This window comes from Cyprinodon tularosa, unplaced genomic scaffold (assembly GCF_016077235.1).
Source record: "Cyprinodon tularosa strain WSP-4 unplaced genomic scaffold, ASM1607723v1 ctg170, whole genome shotgun sequence".
Classification (NCBI taxonomy): Eukaryota; Metazoa; Chordata; class Actinopteri; order Cyprinodontiformes; family Cyprinodontidae; genus Cyprinodon; species Cyprinodon tularosa.
Genome location: NW_024038532.1, coordinates 31,881 through 50,711, shown reverse-complemented (window position 1 = coordinate 50,711; position 18,831 = coordinate 31,881). Strand labels below are relative to the sequence as shown.

Below are 18,831 nucleotides of genomic sequence, written 5' to 3'. Positions count from 1 at the left end.
AAGCTAATATATTCCATAGATATTTCATATTGATATATATTGTCTTTGTAATTTTGGTAGTAAGTTTAAATAAGCTCATAAAAAGTTTTTGAAAAATTCCTGCAGCCATGTGATGAACTGCATGCTTATGAAAACAGAGTTACAGTTTTAGGTAAATGTGTGAAATTATAGTTCAGAATTTTTCAGAAACTGACAGAACCCCGTCCGGGCCACGCGTGGACCCGGATCGTGACCCTTTCCCCCACTCTGTCAAAGGTAAAGCTCTCATCTCGGCAGTCGGGATGACGTGGCTGAAGCTTGCGGAAGATGCGCTGACAGAGTTCCTCCAATCATCGCTGGAGCCATCGCTTTCAACGCTGATTGGATACCCAGAACCACGTGACTCCTCCCGACCAATCCGGCGTAGGTGCGATGAGAGCGTACAGAGAGCATCCCTGAAAATTGCCTCTGTCATACAACCAGGAAGAAGGTGGGATATTAGCCCAACGAAGCTAACAGCCCCAATCTTTCTGCATACTTTCACCGAAATTATGGGCTCTTCCCGGTGGAAGGTGGCAGTGGCGGCTTTCCTCGCAGTAGTAGTCTCTCTCTTACCCGTTGACGCGGATGAACACGAGCACACGGTAAGAGAGCGATTGATTAAGCGCCGACTGAAAAGAGGAGAGCGTTGAAAAATAATGGACGTTTATGCCTGTGTGTAAGCTGCTAGCTGTAGCGGCAGAGGCTAGCTGCGGTTCAGGACACAGAATCCCACCCGGCGGGACTAAGGGCCTGGCCTGTTGAGTGATAAACCGATACCTGCCGCGTTATCAATCAGATAAGCATTCAGTTAGCCAGCTAGCATGCAGCCGTTAATTAGCCTAACTGCTTATGCTAACTGTTAGCTTTTTTGCAACACGTCTGCTACTAGCTTCCCGTTAGCACCGGTACAATCTCCTCATCCAGAAGCAGCATACCAACATCGGTTAGTTAGGGAAATTAAAAGTAGATTTACTGTTGAAGCGTATCTAAAAATGCAAAGAGTCTTAGATGAGATACCAGTGAAACGTTGAGGCCTTTTAGCATTTACTCTGCCATACGTTTAATGGGAGTCAGATAAAATCTAGAAATGTTAAGCAGATCTCAGGCTGATTTATCTTCCTAAAAAAGTCCTTCTGGGTGTGAAAGGAGTTAGGTGAGTAAACGGATACAGCGTGGAAGTTCACTTCCTTAAACGTAAGCAAACATGGCTAAGGCATATCACTCTTTGGTTGTACGGCTCTGCCTTAAAGTGATAACTAGGATATTTTCATGAGTTTGCATTTCATTTTGATAGCAATAGCCTTCTGTTTTAGAGCCAGTCCAGTGCTTATGGTGGTTACTTCACTCTTAGTCAATATCAGGCTCTTACTGTGTGATAACAGGGAGTGAATATAAAGCAACATCTCAATTTAAATGCCCAAACTGCATTTGTTTTAAACAAAAAGGAGTATTTCTTCAGGATTTTTTAAAAACATTTGTACATCAAAAACTTTTTCAGTTGGAAAGTTGCAGTTTGTTAAATGTTAAACATTGCAGACAGTATTGTTTTCCTCTCAATTGATTTTGAAACCAGTGTAACCCAAAATCTAAAAAAATAATAATAATAACCAAACCTTAATTTAAAGAAAAGGTAATTACTACTTTTATCCACATCCTTAGTTTGAAAAAAGTCAGTTATTCTACCTGTAATGGTAAATAACATTTTAGTCACCATTAAATACAGATATCATTCTGCCTTAAATCAATAAACCATTCATCATTCCTAACATTTTAATTCATTTAAGAAATGGCTCAAACAATCCTGTTAAATCGATTATTGGAATTATTGTCCACTAATTTAGTAATTGATTAATCATTAACTGCAATATAGAGACTCTAAAAATGCCATTAGCTGGAAGGGCAACCTGTTCAGAGCAGTTTTGTAAAAAAAGGGAAAGAAGTTTTACATTTTGCATTCAAGAAAAGCCTTTTTTGTCTATCAGAACACAGAAAGAGCCTTTTACCCTATGATTATTAATCCATTAGACAATCAAGATTCATTAATTAGCAAAATAGTCACCAGTTGCAACACTGTTTCAAATGGTTTATTGAATCCCAAAAGTTTAGCTATGAATATTTCCAGTTTTGAACTGAATATGGACCTTACAGGTACTAACTAAGGAGTGTTTGCATATGTTCATTCAGGAATAGATACATGAAATCATTAACAACAAGACTATTTGTTGGTTATAAAGATTTATACATTCCTTCAGAGAATCAGATATGACTTTGTCTAACTAAAACCTCAGCATTAGGCTCTGGATACATTGCTGATGGGAATCAATAAAAACCAGTTATGAACTGGCATTTCCAGTACTCAAATATTTAAATTATAATGGTGATTAGAAAAGTACTTTGTTTTATATAGTACTTGTGACAGTGTAATGACAATAAAGCTGAATTCTATTCTTTGGATCTACAAGCAAAAAAAAAAGAGACAAAATGTATTGTGAATTTTAGGTGCGTGTTTTACAGAAAACTTGATCTCTGAATAGAAAAAACAGACCAACATGGTCATATTATCTGGATTATTAGTTGGGCTATCTTCTTTAGTTTTAGCTTTTTTTTGCAACTATTTCTAAATAGTTGGACTTGCCTTCAATGTAAGCAAAGTAAATGTATGGTTGCCGTCTTTCAGCTAGCTGACCGGCAGTGCAAAGCAACATCTGCTTGATTGACAGTCAATATTAATGTAGGAAGAGTATCTGATAACAGTTTTGCTTTTTTTTTTTTACAGACTGATGCCCAATAAACATTTATTTTAATTTAAACATAATTATCATACCCTGTTGAACTGTTACTGTTAATTGAAATCTGTATTTAAAGCTACTTATGCCCGCATCAAATCAATAGTGTATACTTTACAACCCGAAGGACTTGCAGAACAGGTGTTGCATTCTTGGGACTGCCCTGAATGCATCCTTTTGTTTTCCCTTCCCAGTACACAGATAAGGAGGAGGTGGTTTTATGGATGAACACGGTGGGGCCTTACCACAACCGACAGGAGACATACAAGTATTTCTCTCTGCCCTTTTGCGTGGGCTCCAAGAAGACCATCAGCCATTACCATGAAACACTCGGCGAGGCTTTACAGGGAGTGGAGCTGGAATTCAGTGGCTTGGATATTAAGTTTAAAGGTATTCTGCTCTGTTTGGTGGAAGTGCATTTATAGCAAAGTTAACGTCTTTATCAGTTTTCTTCAGCATGGTGAATGTACTTCTCACAATTTATGGTTCCCAATTGTGTTTTTTTTTAACTCTCTGCAGAGGAAGTCATGCAGACAACATACTGTGAAATTGACTTGGACAAACCCAAACAGGATGCCTTTGTTTATGCCATAAAGAATCACTATTGGTATCAAATGTACATAGATGATCTCCCCATCTGGGGTAAGTGATGCTATTCTCCATGTTTTATTTTCTTTCCCTAATTGCTACATTTTTTCCCAGTATGTATATATTCCTTTTTAAAAGAACAACACATTTTATTTTCCAGAAAAAAACGATAACATGCAAAGTTTTGTTTATAAATTATCTTAATGCGCCTAGTGTGGATAATTAAACTGAATTTTTGTGCTTAGTTAATTACTACTTTTTATGAAGTTTCCCTAACTTAAATGCAGTACACTAGAGAGTACAAATTTTCCTTTTAATGAGGTTTGGAGGCAAATTAATGCAGTGACATGCAGTGATTATAATAACCTGTGCTCAAGAGCTTTGATGTCACATATTAGAGGGGTATGAATGACTCCCTGTCATTACAGACATTTCTATGGTCTCTTCCTCTTCAGGCCAAATCTATGCTGCTTCTTTTACAATAATAGCCACCACTTCTCCAGCTGGTTAAACATACGCGGCGTGTACGCGGATGTTGTCTGCAGCGGGTGGGGCTCTGATATTTACTCTACTGTATTTAAAGAGTTCACACATGAGTAGTGAGATCTAAGATTGTTAGATCTATAGTTCTATAGCTGTTTTACAATGCCTATTTGGTTTATGCATGGAGAACGCCTGTTTACCTCAAACAGAATCTCTAATTTATATCCTGAAATCTGTATAGATGGTTTATTGTTGAGTTGCAAACATCTCAGGTGGATTTAACTCATAATCCAATAAAATTCAGTTTGGTCTGATAAGAACTTGTCTATGGTAGCAGGGCCGGTAGTGTCGAGTCATTGACTTAGGAGGAAGGATACATGATAGAACAGGGGTTTACGTTAAGGATTTTTACCACTTGCCCTTCGGGCAAGTGACTTTCACATTTCATTCGCCGAGAAACACTTTTTACTTGCCCAGTATAATGTTTGATAAATATAGTTCCTAATATTTATTTTTGTATATATATCAATGAAACATGTTTGTTTTTTAAATGTTTTTTGTAATTCAGTATTTTTTAAGTTTCCAGGTTCCTGGTGTGTATATGCATGCGTCAGATAATGAACTCAAGCCTACATTACCGTGTTAACATGCTTTTCAATTCTTCCTGCACATTCTTTTCAAACTAAACTTTGCTTTAAACTGTTGTGTGCTTGGAAAAATATAAATTGTTATGTTAAAAATCTAAAAAAAAACTTGACAGGTTAAAAACTAACACTACTACTACTCACCAATTTAACATGTTTATCTCTATAACATTTAAATGCACCACTCCAATGTCTAAGAGAAAAATTTAATGAACATTTTTTAATGTATCACCACCGTACAAAAGACTGCCATATGATAGAAATATTTACACTGTGCGCATACAATTATTATTATTTTCCTAATCCCTGACTGATCATTTTTAATCTAGCGTGTATTATAGTATTGATTAAATTCATCATCCAGCTGCTGCTCTGCAGCATTCTCTCCCCAAGAGCTAAATCACGCAATCTAGCGGAAAATTATACGAGAATGTGTACAAAACAACAAAGATGGCGCAGGCAACGCTTGTGGGTCGTTTTCAGCGAATATCGCTGATTTTTAAGTAATTTTGAGTGATAATTTTATTTTGGCGAAATTTGTACTCTACCGACCATAAAAATTACTTGCCCCGGGCGATCGGGCAATGGTTAACATCGAGCCCTGTAGTATGTGAACAAGCTCAATAACAGCGGGACTTTTCCTTTGTGACTTTGGGGAATTACTTAGTACAGTTTTAGATGTCTGTTACCCATTGAAACTAAATTCTCAATTCTCCCAGGATGGTTTTAGAGAAGAACACCGGCTGCTATGATCTATTTTAACAGTTTTTAGCACAGAAGTTTGTCCTATGCCTTTTTCTGTAACAGGAAGCAAATTAACATATGAAAGCTTTCCACTGGTCATTAAAAATCATGAAGTAATTAAAAAAATTTTTTTAAATAAGACCTTAATTGGCATTAAAGTTCATTAAATGTGATTATCGTGGCATTTAAAATTATGAAAAAAATTGTTTATAAAAAAAAAAAGACAATTTGTCAGATATAACTGGTTCCATGTGTTTACACGGAACTGCTTCCCGTTGATCGTAAAGCCATATGTTCGGAAAAGAAGCTCGAGGCGGAGAAAAAGTTAGAGAATGTGGAAATGCAAATTTCAACAAAGGTGGCTGAAAAACGAGGAATTCTGGATGTGGCTGCAGCCTGTGGATAGTAAAGATCACAAAGGATTTTGCTGTGTTTTTTATATATATATGTATGAGCGTCATGGGTACTTGTTTATGTCATTAAAATTATTTCTGAGAGCATTAAAAAGCATTATATTAGAGTTACTCGTTCCTGTATAAACTCTGATATGCTTCATAGCAGCAAACCAAAGGAAACTATGAGAATGTTACAAGATATATTTAAAAACTGAGCTTCAGTATTGAATTAGATTACTAAAGAGCACTAATGCTAAAAACATGCTACTTGTTGATACATCCTGTTCCGAACAGTAATTAAACCATAGGTCTAGAATAGATATATTCATTTTGCATTTAAGATGAAAAAGCTACGGCCTCAAGTCATGCATGTTAGGTTGGTCAGTTTATCTAAATTAACAGTTAGGAAGTGGTGATCAGTGCATGGTCCCGTGTTTCTCTGTGCAGCCCAGCCCTGCCCAGGGTATATTCAGACCCCTCTGAACCTTGCATGGTTAGGCTGGAAGAATATTTTCCCTTTAAAGTATATCACACCACCTCTAGCATGATGCAACTAAAAAAAATCCAACTGTTATTGATATGCTTCTCATATTATATGGAAATAGATAATAGATTTATCCAAGGTTCAGTCATCAGTGCAGCCCTTCTAATTTTCTGTTAAACTGTTTAATTGAATAGCTTTAATGGAGACTTAATATTATAATCGTCTCGTCTGGTTTGAATTTGACTTATTTAAATATGAGTGTTGCTTATATAATTAAAATAAAAGGAACTCAGATTGATTCTGTCACCACACAGACTCAATCAAATCCTTCCCTCAATAAATTTATAAATGTGTGTTCAGATGGATTAGTAGTAGGAAGTCAGAGTGAATTCAGCAGGTTACAGAGGGCTGAGTTTTGTTTATGCTTCAACCTTGCCTATTAACTGCTACTTTGGAAGTCTGTATGCAAAAGTTAAAAAGTTATTAATGATATAAATGTGATGGGAGCTTTATCACTTCTGTCACCATTAGTTGCATGTGTTTCTAGATGCTCGCCATGCATATTTCTTGACTCAAAAGAAATTTTAAAAGCCATAAAAGTGGAATGATTATGAACACTGTTGTAAATAAAACACACTGATTATGTTTACGTGCTGTAGTTGCCATAGTAACACAATGCAAAGAGCTCCGTCTATTTTAGTTTGTCTATTTTAGTTCGCAGTGTTGTAAGCTGAGACTTGCAGTTCTCCTTCAAACAGTTTCGCTAACCATCATATCTTTAACTCCATGCTTGTCGGTTATTTTTAAGGCATTGTTGGTGAAGCAGATGAGAACGGAGAAGAGCACTACCTGTGGACGTACAAAAAACTGGAGATCGGCTACAACGACAACAGAATAGTTGACGTAAACCTGACGAGCGAAAGCAAAGTCAAACTCATGCCCAACACCAGGATTGCAATGTCGTATTCTGTGAGTGCTGAACGGTCCTTCTTTTAAAGTATGCAAATATCCGCTTCTGTCTCCTGATTTCATGAAATCAGGAAATGCAAATGCAGCTTTTTCTGTTTGTTAGGTTATGACATAAGACCACCAGAACTGAGCACTAGTTAAATACGATTTGATTTATGAGTATAGGGAGAATTCCCTGCACTAAATATTATATAAACATAGTTTGTCTTTAATAATCTTTAGTTTACTACAAGCGTGTTTGCATAATTTTATCCTCCATGTGTGATATGGTTGTTATATTCTTGTATATATTAAGCTTTGTGATTTAGTGCTTATATTTAGTGAGACCAGATGATGTTTTCCAAGTCTGAAAGGATTTTATTTTTTAACCTCCATCTGATTAACTGCTAACGGATAGAAGAAGAGTTTGGTGGTTTTCTGTGCTTCAGATGGGACACAGCCTTAAAAACCTGCACCTTTGCTCCCATCCAGGTGAAATGGAAGAAGTCTGATGTAAAGTTTGAGGACAGGTTTGACAAATACCTGGATCCATCCTTCTTTCAGCACAGGGTGAGTGAGACCTGGTCTTAGTTTTTCCAAGTTTTTTGTCATGAACAAAAAAAAACAACCTTCAGAGCGGTTTGAGTATTTAGTTTCATAGGTTTTTTGAACCTTTTTCTTTTAGATTCACTGGTTCTCCATCTTTAACTCCTTCATGATGGTCATATTCCTGGTGGGCCTGGTGTCCATGATTCTAATGAGAACCCTGAGAAAGGATTACGCCCGATACAGCAAAGAGGAGGAAATGGACGACATGGTGAGCCGTCGATCTTCATCTGACTCCAAGGTGTTAAACACAATTCTTTTAGTTTTTGCTTCGTAATGCAAGGTTTCTCTGCTTTCCGTGGCAACATATCCACAGGACAGAGATCTTGGTGATGAATACGGGTGGAAGCAGGTCCACGGAGATGTGTTCAGGCCTTCAAGCCATCCTTTGATCTTCTCCTCGCTGATCGGCTCCGGCTGCCAGATCTTCTCAGTCTCCTTTATTGTCATCATTGTTGCGATGGTGGAGGATCTGTACACAGAGTGAGTGATGGTCTCTGGACAATCCTGGGGTCAAAAAGTCTCCAAGAGGATGGTTAGATACTGTCTAAGTGCCAGCAGCTTGTTTTTAATTCATGCCAGGGGAAAAAAAAGTTTCTTCTGTCTGACCATCATACGACGGAGTATTAGGGCCAGGCTAGAGATTTTTTTGTTTTGTGTGAGAATGAAGTCGTAATATTACGAGAATGAAGTCGTCATACAACAACCCATTTCAGAAAGAAAGCTTCGAGCTCCAACCAGCATATGACGACAAACCAGCTCCACCAAACAGCTACCTGAGTCAACTTTGACATCCTGCCCAGTTTGATGCTTGTGGTAAAAGGCTTAAGATTTCCTTATTTGTTAAACCGATGACAAAGTATAACTTTAAATGATGCTCGACATTTCTCATTTTAGGGAAGAAATAGTTTCTTGTAAGAGTTTTCATAAAATACATCTGTATTCTGGCAATGTTGTGACTTTAAGACTTTATTCTCGAAATAGAGTTTTAAAAATCTTCGTCGTAACATCACAAATATAAACTTCACTGGGACTTTTTAAGTAATCTGCTGCTGACTGTCAACTATGATGTAGGATCTGTGTACTGTGGGCCTGGTTCTTCCTAAACTTAACCTTTTTGGTTTGCTTGACAAGTTTTGTAAAAATACAAAGATTCTTAGTGGAACCAGTGGTTCCCTAGCCTCGTGAGACCATCCTGATCTCGCAAGCTTTCAAGGTTTCACTCGCAGATCAGTCTGGAGACTCTCCATTAAAGAAAATTTGGAGCCATTCACCAAACGAACGTCCAATCAGCGTTGGCTTTGAGGCGGGTTGAGGTGTGACGCAACGAGAAGCGCGACAGTTCAGTCTAAAGAACATGGCGGCTTCAGCCGATGAAACTAGCGTTAGCGTGGCTATCAAGCAAGTTTTATCGGAATTACAGAGTATTTCTTCACTGAAAGAAGAGCAAAACACTGCTCTGGAGGCTTTTCTCAGAGGAAAAGATGTTTTTGCTCTTCTCCCGACTGGTTTCGGCAAGAGTTTGATCTATCAATTGGCTCCTCTTCGTCGTCGCTCTGTTAGTACGTCATATGCTTCGTTGATCTGATTGGTTTATTTGGCCCGTCTATCACCAACACAGGCCAATCAGCTATCCAGTATTTCCCAAAATTACTTCAACGGAAGGTTTCCAGATGGATATGCGGAGCAAATCCATCTGGCGGAGTCAGGTTAGTGGTTCCCATGTTTTAGTTCAAAACAAACATTTATCTGTTCAAGTTGTGAAATGGTTCACCTAACACACAGTCAGCCTGATTTAATGCTCCTCCCAAAAATCTGCCAAAAGCCAAATGATGAGCTAAGAAGAGAAGAACTGAAAATAGCAAACCCTCTTGGTGTGGAATAAAAATCCAAGCATTATCAGAGGAAGGTAAGCTGAACTCAGACCTTTGCTCTCTGCAGGAGGGGCTCCATGCTGAGCACAGCCATCTTTGTGTACGCTGCAACCTCTCCCGTCAACGGCTACTTTGGTGGAAGTTTGTATGCAAAACAAGGAGGTAATAACGAGTCAGCACATTACATTGTGTTCCCCGTGATAGAAGAAATCGGCCATTGAATCAGATTAATGTATGTTTTGAATGCTGCAGGCAGAAGATGGATCAAGCAGATGTTCATTGGGGCCTTTTTGATCCCAGCAATGGTGTGTGGGACGGCCTTCTTCATTAACTTCATCGCCATCTACTACCACGCCTCCAGAGCTATCCCGTTTGGAACCATGGTGAGTTTTTCTTTTTTTTCTTAACCTTGCAACACTCAGAAGGAATATGGATCAACTGTGTCTGAAAAACGCCCCAGCCCAATTATAGTGAGATTACAACATTTCAGTGATTAAAAGCAGAAGTAAAGATGAACTGTAAGTTAACAAACATAGTTCAGCCATAATAAACAGATTTCACACAAAAAATGTCTCCAATGCAGTTGCTAACGACTATCCTGTGGGAAGTCTGCTTGACTCAGTGCTCAGTAGCTCTCTAGTCAGCAAAGTTAGTTTCTCTGAATCGATTAGATTGGTTATAAAATGTCTACCAAAAGTATTCACACCCCCATCTGTTTACAGATGGGGGTGTGTGCACCGCTGGTATGTTGGGGTCTAAGCTGCTCCGACAGAAATAATATTGGAAGGCAGGATGGTAATCTGGTTGAACTGACTGCAATGATTAAGTTTTCAGGTGGATTTTCTCACTTAAAAACATATTAAAACTACTTTATTCCCACTGATCACAGCAAATATAGCTGCAAGGCAAAGAAAGGATAGAGAAGCTCCGCCCAACGCGCGTCAGACACACTTTTTCACCGTGCAGCCAGAGCAGCAAAGCTGCTTCAGCCGCGCGTCAGAACTAAACTGGTACAAGCAGCAAAAATGAAGCAGCAGACGCGATTTTGCTGCTCCTGCTGCGTCCGGTGTGAACGTAGCATGACGGTGGAAAAAAAGTTGTGGATAAAAGTGCAACAGTGTGCAAGCATTGTGCAACACGTTTTGTTTATGCTAACAGCAACATGACCCAACATGTCAGGCTAACAGTCAACATGTACCGAACCGAAAACCGTGACCACGGAACTGTGAACCGAACCGTGGGTTTTGTAAACCGTTCCACCCCTAGATCAGATTGATTTGATTATTTCTGTAGAGAAATAAAGTGGTTGTGTATGACATTTGTTGCTATGTAAATCAGCTGATTAGAATTGGACCCTGCCCCTTAATTAAAAGATTTCAGAAATCAAATCATTTTAAGTGAAGATGTGAGCAGAGGGAGGCCAGCCTGATGCATACTGTGCCAGCTGCAGATGATTTCACGGTCCGTTACTAGTCATGTATTCATTAGTGTTTGTTAGCTTTAAAATCAAACATTATCACCCAACTAAACTTTTATTGTTGCAAATTGCAAATATTCGTTTTAAAAAGGATAGTGCTGGCGTTGATCAAGCGTTTAATATTTGTAAGCTAATCTTCCATTAAATTACCGTAGCGTTTCAGCGGGGACCGTTCACATCCGGTCTGCTCCTCCATTTACTCTGTCCTCTGCACTGGTTTTAACCCCGTGGTTGTTTCTCCATGAAAAGGCCATCTTCGCTGGAGATGCTCGATTTGTTGCCGCTTTGTAAAATGGTGTCAGGAGTCGGCACCTTGCTGTGTCTGTGATTACTCTGCAGCTAGCTACGGTGAATGTGCACTCCTCTGTAGGGAGGCGAGGCATAAACTATTACTTCCTACATCTGGTGGAGTAATGACTTCTTTTCTGCTGTTTGCTTTGAGGCTGATGTACAGAGGTATAGCTATGTCCAGGTTAAATGTCATTGAGCAGTTTTAGGCAATCAGTTTACCTACTGGTCACTTGAATTGATTTGCATACATTGCAACCATCACTGTCCCCTTCCCTTTAATCCTTTCAGCTGTTTTTATGTAAACAGAACGAGGAATATATCTCCGACTACAGAAGTCGTTTTCTTTCTTCCACAGGTTGCCGTCTGTTGCATCTGCTTCTTTGTCATTCTGCCTCTGAACCTCGTGGGAACAATCCTGGGAAGAAATCTGTCTGGTCAACCCAACTTCCCCTGCAGAGTGAACGCTGTGCCGCGGCCGATCCCCGAGAAGAAATGGTGGGTGTGGAGCGTATTGAAGGAGGGCGCGTTATGGCAGTCAGAGAGCTAAATGCATTAATATATTTAAAGTGCAGCTGGGGAAAGCGTTTAATGAAATTTGCTCATGGCTTACTGTGCTTTGCAACAGGCAAGGCAGATTTATGTAGCAGATTTCAGTAGCGTGGCATTTTAACGTGCTGCACACAAGAAGAAAAAGAAAAGTAATAATTCAGAGGAGACAACAAATTATTAAAATAAGGTAAATGTATTAAAAAATGTAAACTAATGTTTAGATAGCAGAGGCTACTTTAGCCAAACAAACCTTTAACGTCCTTCGTATTACATCCTCTTATAGCCACAAGCTAGGGCTGGGCAATTTGACCTTTTTTCTCCTTCTTTATAATTCAAAATAAATTTCAAATATTTTGAAACACTAAACGACACTAAACTCTCCTCCTCTTGCATGGAATGGAATGGAATTTCACATTGGGAACCTACTAGCACTAAGTTGCTAACTGGTTACCAAGATGCTTCCGAGAAAACGACCACAACCAAAAACCTTGCAAACCTTCTGCCACAATAATCCAACCCCCTTGATAAACGACCAATAACATTCACTAGTGTAAAGTTGGGCACCACCAGGAGAATTCGGAAATGCAACGGTTGGAACAGCTGCTTCACTACGACTTTAAAGTGGGTTTACCGCCACGCTGAGCGAAAGATTTGCAGATAGCGTGGCTACATGTGATTTTCCACACAACAGCAAAGTCCTGTCAGAATGAAACGAGGTCTGCATTCAAAGCTGTGAATGAAACTCTAGAGCCAAATGTGTTTATGGTTGTGGTTAATGTGGAGAGAATGTTGCAGTTGAAATTAAGTTGCAGTTTTGGTCACAAACATGGTAATTTAGTGGCCAGTACTAACTTTGTGATGACACAGGCTAATGTAGTTCAGCATTATTTGTAAACGTTCAATATAGAAATAGTTTTCCTGAATGCAGCGCTGCTCCCGGCCTGCTGATTCTGGGCACAAACTGCTGTTACAGAAACATCAGCTTTAAAACAGAACAGATGGCTGTGGCTCGGAACAATGTCTGACTTCACATCTTTCGCTTTATTCTGTTTGTTTATTTTACAATGAAACCTTTGTTTTTTTTGTTTTGTATGTTCTTCCTGAATGGAATAACAGTGGAGGAAATGCAGCCGTCCTAATGATTGGAATCTTGTTCTGTCTCAGGTTCATGGAGCCGGCTGTCATCGTGTGCCTCGGAGGTATCCTGCCCTTTGGCTCCATTTTCATAGAGATGTAAGTTGTTTATCTGAGGAACTGAAGCGGTTTCTCTGGTCAGACGTGGCTCTCACACACGCTCTCTTACCACCATCAGGTACTTCATCTTCACATCTTTTTGGGCCTATAAAATCTACTATGTGTACGGCTTCATGATGCTGGTCCTGGTGATCCTGTGCATTGTCACCGTGTGCGTCACCATCGTGTGCACGTACTTCCTACTCAACGCCGAGGACTACAGATGGTAAGCGTCTCTACTACCCATCTGATCTGAGATGGCAGGTTTTAATTTTCTCAGACATGTTTATGTATATTTTGTTGTTTCATCTTTCCAGGCAGTGGACGAGCTTCCTCTCCGCTGCATCTACTGCCGTTTATGTTTACATGTACTCCTTTTACTACTATTTCTTCAAAACTAAGTGAGTTATGTTCATTTTCTTGATAAAATGCTGTAAGTGATAAATGTTCCTCTCTGAAATATTTTCTCCTGGTGTATTTCAGGATGTATGGCTTATTTCAAACATCCTTCTACTTCGGCTACATGGCCGTGTTCAGCACTGCTCTAGGGATCATGTGTGGTGAGTTTCTGCTATTTTATTATTTTTCTTTTCCTATTTAAATGCATAAATATTACAAAGTGAAGTAATTGAATACCCTGATTTAAAGTGACCAAGACTTTCATTAACGTTAGATACTATTTTGATGTCGAAGCTGAATTTTGAAACAGCTTCATGTGGTCCCAGTTCATGACTGATGTTAAAGCTTTATAGCAGGCGTCCTCGAGGGCTGCTGTAATGCAGGCTTTAGAGGTTTCCTTGCTCCAGCACAGATGATTTTAATTGAAAGCTGATTAATAAGCTTTTGTTCAACTGCAATCATCATAATCAGCTGTGCTGAAGCAGGGAAACCTCTAAAACCAGGGATTGCAACATCAAGTCCTTCAACAACTATTTCAAGCTTTTTTGCTGAGAGAGACCACCTTAAAGTCGTAGGGAAATAACATTTAAATGTCAAATCATTCTGGCTTAAACATGTATATAAATGTACTCTTTATCAGTCTATATTGTCCCAAAATTTAGAAATTTTCTCGGAGGAGACTCATCCTCGACCTCTGACACAAAACTCCATAGCGTTTCTTGACGATGTCGCTTGTACGTGCTACTTGGTCCCAATGGAATTTCCCATTGGGAACCTACTAGCACCAAGATGCTAACTGGTTAGCAAGATGCTTCCGAGAAAACGGCCACAACCAAACTGGCTGGTGAACCTTCTGCCACAACAAAGAAATGCAACGGTTAATACAGCTGATATTTCATTTTTTCCTCCTCCATTTACATAAGTTACACAATAATTAATGCAAAAAAGTCACAATTTAAACAAATGGAAGGAGCAGCAAAGCAAACTGTTTGCATGTAATGTAAAGTGCATTCACTCAGTGCTTTGCTGGGGCTCCTTTTGCATGAAATATGGAAGATTCACTCAGGAGTAGAATCAGTTTAAATTCTGTGCTTTGCATTTCTATTTGTCCTCTGTGGTCTTGATTTCTACTTAACTGCAACATTTCTTTATTTTAAAATAAGAAATTTAGACTACTGAGCAATATTACAATAATGTTGTCCTTAGCCCAGGTAAGGACAGAAAACACTCCTGAAAGTCAGGAGGGGCTTCACTCATGTGACTGTTGCAGGGGGCGCTAATAAGGATCGGAACTGTGAAGCCTTACAAATCTCCCCAAAGAGTTTAAATTGGTTATAATCCTTTTAAAGTTGGATTTATCCCAATTCTTCTTTTTGTGACAGTTTATCCTCCCACTTAACTTTCCATTTAATTGCATGCATACACTACTCGATGAATAGCCAGCTTTCTCAGCAGCGACTTTCTGTGGCTTGGCTCTGTCCATGGCCACATCTTTATAAAACACCTCTTAAAATAAATCATGTAATTTAGTGTTTTCTTAACTAAAAAAAGGATAAATGCCTTAATATAAACACTTGAGATACTAAAAGAAATGGTAATTTGGAGGATATTTGAGGCGCACTTTAATCATCTCTTTGTAGCTCCGATCATCATGCAGTTAAAATAAAATTGAAAGATTATTAGCAGACTAATTTACGGAAGAGGATTAGGGCCACTGAAAAAAAAAAGTTAACTGATTTTTTTAATTTTATTTCAGTTTAGTATGGGAATTCTGACTTTAATCTCAGACTTCTGACTTTTTTTCTCAAAATTCTAATTCTGACTTTATTTCCTCAAAATTCTGACTTTATTTCCTCAAAATTCTGACTTTATTTCCTCAAAATTCTGACTTTATTTCCTCAAAATTCTGACTTTATTTCTCAAAATTCTGACTTTATTCCTCAAAGTTCTGACTTTATTTTCTCAAAGTTCTGACTTTATTTTCTCAAAGTTCTGACTTTATTTCCTCAAAGTTCTGACTTTATTTCCTCAAAGTTCTGACTTTATTTCCTCAAAGTTCTGACTTTATTTTCTCAAAGTTCTGACTTTATTTCCTCAAAGTTCTGACTTTATTTCCTCAAAGTTCTGACTTTATTTCCTCAAAGTTCTGACTTTATTTCCTCAAAATTCTGACTTTATTTCCTCAAAGTTCTGACTTTATTTCCTCAAAGTTCTGACTTTATTTCCTCAAAGTTCTGACTTTATTTCCTCAAAGTTCTGACTTTATTCCCTCAAAGTTCTGACTTTATTCCCTCAAAGTTCTGACTTTATTTCCTCAAAGTTCTGACTTTATTTCCTCAAAGTTCTGACTTTATTTCCTCAAAGTTCTGACTTTATTTCCTCAAAGTTCTGACTTTATTTCCTCAAAGTTCTGACTTTATTTCCTCAAAATTCTGACTGTATTTCCTCAAAATTCTGACTGTATTTCCTCAAAATTCTGACTTTATTTCCTCAAAGTTCTGACTGTATTTCCTCAAAATTCTGACTGTATTTCCTCAAAATTCTGACTGTATTTCCTCAAAATTCTGACTGTATTTCCTCAAAATTCTGACTGTATTTCCTCAAAATTCTGACTGTATTTCCTCAAAATTCTGACTGTATTTCCTCAAAATTCTGACTGTATTTCCTCAAAATTCTGACTTTATTTCCTCAAAATTCTGACTTTATTTCCTCAAAATTCTGACTTTATTTCCTCAAAATTCTGACTTTATTTCCTCAAAATTCTGACTTTATTTCCTCAAAATTCTGACTTTATTTCCTCAAAATTCTGACTTTATTTCCTCAAAATTCTGACTTTATTTCCTCAATTCTGACTTTTTTTCTCAGAATTCTGAGAAAAAAAGTCAGAATTGAGGGACAAAAGTCAGAATTCTGCCTTTTTTCCATACTAAACTCAAATAAAACTTAAAAATCAGTTAACTTTTTTTTTTCAGTGGCCCTAATCCTCTTCCGTACTAATTAGTGCATTACTCTTCTACCTTTAAGACGACAGAAATATTGTTTAGACAAGGAGACTTTCCACTAGAGCCAAATTATTAATTGTGATTAAATGATTATTGAAATAGTCGTTAATTGGATTATAGACTTCAAAATATCCCCACAGCTGACGGAGTGACCCACTTAGAGCAGTGATATCAAAATAGTAAAAAAAATATGTATATATTAACAGTTTGCATTTAAGAAAAAAAAAAAAAAGTTTTCATCCATCAATATGCTCTATCCAGAACTCCTCAAGTGAAAAAGTTTTTGTTTCACCTGTTTTAATTTTATTTAAAAACCTTCTTTAAGGAGACTTTGGCTCTCCAATTATTAATCAAGCAAAAAAATAATCGACGGATTATTTTCCACCACAATAAAGTCAACATTGCTGCTTTAAATCCTAAGCAATCAATCTGTTATGAAAGGGTTGAAATGTTGCTGGTAATTGAGCGCTGCCTACTCAGGTATACTCCTCCTAACCCCATTTAAAATAGCTTTACGTAGAGATCCAAAAGCTATTAAAACGTTTGTCTCTCAGCGTGGCATCTCCTGTTCTTCCGGCTCATGTTGAATGAGGTGTACTGTTGGTTTTGAGCCTCTTTGTGCTCTAAAGTAGTTTGTTTCTGCTGCTGGGTGGACCTGTTGTTGCAGCAGCAGAGCTAATGAGCCACAGCAGACTTATGGACCTGTTTGCTGCCTTCTGGGCTCACCGTGTTCAGCTCATGTTTTCTTTTTCTCCTGCTCAGACTTTTATTACGTCTCCTCGGCAGGAAACAACCCGGCGGTGCGTAGTGAAGAGCTGATATGATTTAATCCCTTCGCAGGTGCTGTTGGCTACATGGGAACAAGTGCCTTCGTGAGGAAGATCTACACAAATGTGAAAATCGACTAAGAAGCAGAGCGGCTACACGGGGAGTTAATGGATTCACCTACGTGTTCTGAAAGACGGCAGGCACAAGTCATCCTTTCTTTTCCTTCTTGCAGAGAGACTGTGGGAATCTCACTTCTTTGTACAAAACTTCTTTTCTCTCTCCATTTTTCTGAATGAATTACGACACCGTGTCTTTAAGAGGAAATCTGAGGAGATGTTAAACCCAAGGTTTCATTTTAAATCAGTTGCTTTATTGAGGTTGGGGTGAATGTTTAAAGCAGACTCCTCCTTCCCGACCCAGTCCCAGCTGAGACTACACGATGTACATTGACGGAGTAGCATAGCTCTCTTCAGTGAAGAGGCCGGAGCGTTCAGAAAGCCGTGGTTCTGTTGCGTCAGAATTTTCAGGAGCCGGGTTCGACTTATTTCTGTTTTCTTGGAAGTCGCTCCAAAATGTTGTTGCTCCACCGTAGTTTCTTTTACTTTCACTGACCCCCCCCCCCCCCCCCCCCCCCCCCCCCTCCCCTCGGCTCATTTCGATGGTCTAACTCCTGCTCCGGAAGCGGTCCATCCAGTCGCTGAGATTTTAGTCCCGCTGTCGGGTTTCAGCAGCCGAGGTGCAGCAAGAACTGATTTCTTTTTTTAAAATGGCTGTTTGATGTGATCCCATTTCCAGGTTTAGTCTTGTTTTCTAAATGTTTGGGTTGAATTAAGTCTACATGTAAAGATAATATATGGATGGGGTGGCGTGTATATAACCTTGATAATGTACCTTTAGATGTAGGACCCAGATGTATTTTCGTTGTACAGTTTTACTACAGGGTGCGTTTTTTTTCTTTTTAAATGAATCCTTTCGTTTTTTTTTTCTTAGTTCGGTGCTTGGGGTGGGGGCCGGTGGGCGCTGCAACGGCTCGCCTGAAACTGCATGAAGTTTTCACGTTAAAACCATCTCATCTGCCTCCATTCTTCCGTTTTTAAAACAAAATCAAATTTTTTTTCCACTTCGTTTGTTTTTAGGGCTTTTTGTTTTTTTTTGGGATAAAGCTGGCGTTCATTTTATCTGAAGGAACAAGGCGATGCGTCGTTTTTTTGCAAACATACTGTACAAAGTAAAGTTTATGTACACCTAAAACTAGATGTTTTCATCACCACACTGTGCTGCAGAGTGTTTCTGATGCCCCCCCACCATCATTTTTCTGTAAATACAGTATGTACCCTACTTGTATGAGAAGTGGCAAACGCCTTTTTTTTTTTTTTTTTCTAATTTCCAGTTCTCTCCCACTCTGGTTGATTTTGGCACTTCATGTTGTGTACCAATGTCAGACATTTTGAACCTGCATATTAACTCGCTGTAAAAAGAAAATAAACATGTTTATGTACAGGGGTCATTCAGTGTGTTTATTATCTGTAGACGGTGCAT

The 18,831-nt window shown here is 38.5% G+C and overlaps 1 protein-coding gene across 1 annotated transcript; it reads left to right on the top strand.

The window, feature by feature from the left end:
• The first annotated feature begins 266 nt into the window (after positions 1–266).
• tm9sf3 (transmembrane 9 superfamily member 3) lies at positions 267–17,999 on the top strand. The gene is made up of 15 exons (XM_038281413.1): positions 267–623; positions 3,002–3,197; positions 3,327–3,449; positions 6,954–7,114; positions 7,586–7,663; positions 7,779–7,910; positions 8,016–8,182; positions 9,641–9,735; positions 9,826–9,956; positions 11,697–11,836; positions 13,055–13,123; positions 13,203–13,349; positions 13,441–13,524; positions 13,607–13,683; positions 17,365–17,999. Exons 1-15 carry the CDS (start codon positions 282–284, stop codon positions 17,430–17,432), a joined length of 2,010 nt encoding a protein of 669 aa, XP_038137341.1. The 5' UTR covers positions 267–281; the 3' UTR covers positions 17,433–17,999.
• The last annotated feature ends 832 nt before the right edge of the window (positions 18,000–18,831 follow it).

Excerpts from the sequence above, each read along its gene's own strand:
- tm9sf3 (XM_038281413.1), top strand. The coding sequence starts at position 282 with ATGACGTGGCTGAAGCTTGCGGAAGATGCGCTGACAGAGTTCCTCCAA. Across the intron at positions 624-3,001 it reads CGGATGAACACGAGCACACG|TACACAGATAAGGAGGAGGT; the intron begins GTAAGAGAGCGA and ends TTCCCTTCCCAG. Across the intron at positions 7,911-8,015 it reads AGGAGGAAATGGACGACATG|GACAGAGATCTTGGTGATGA; the intron begins GTGAGCCGTCGA and ends ACATATCCACAG.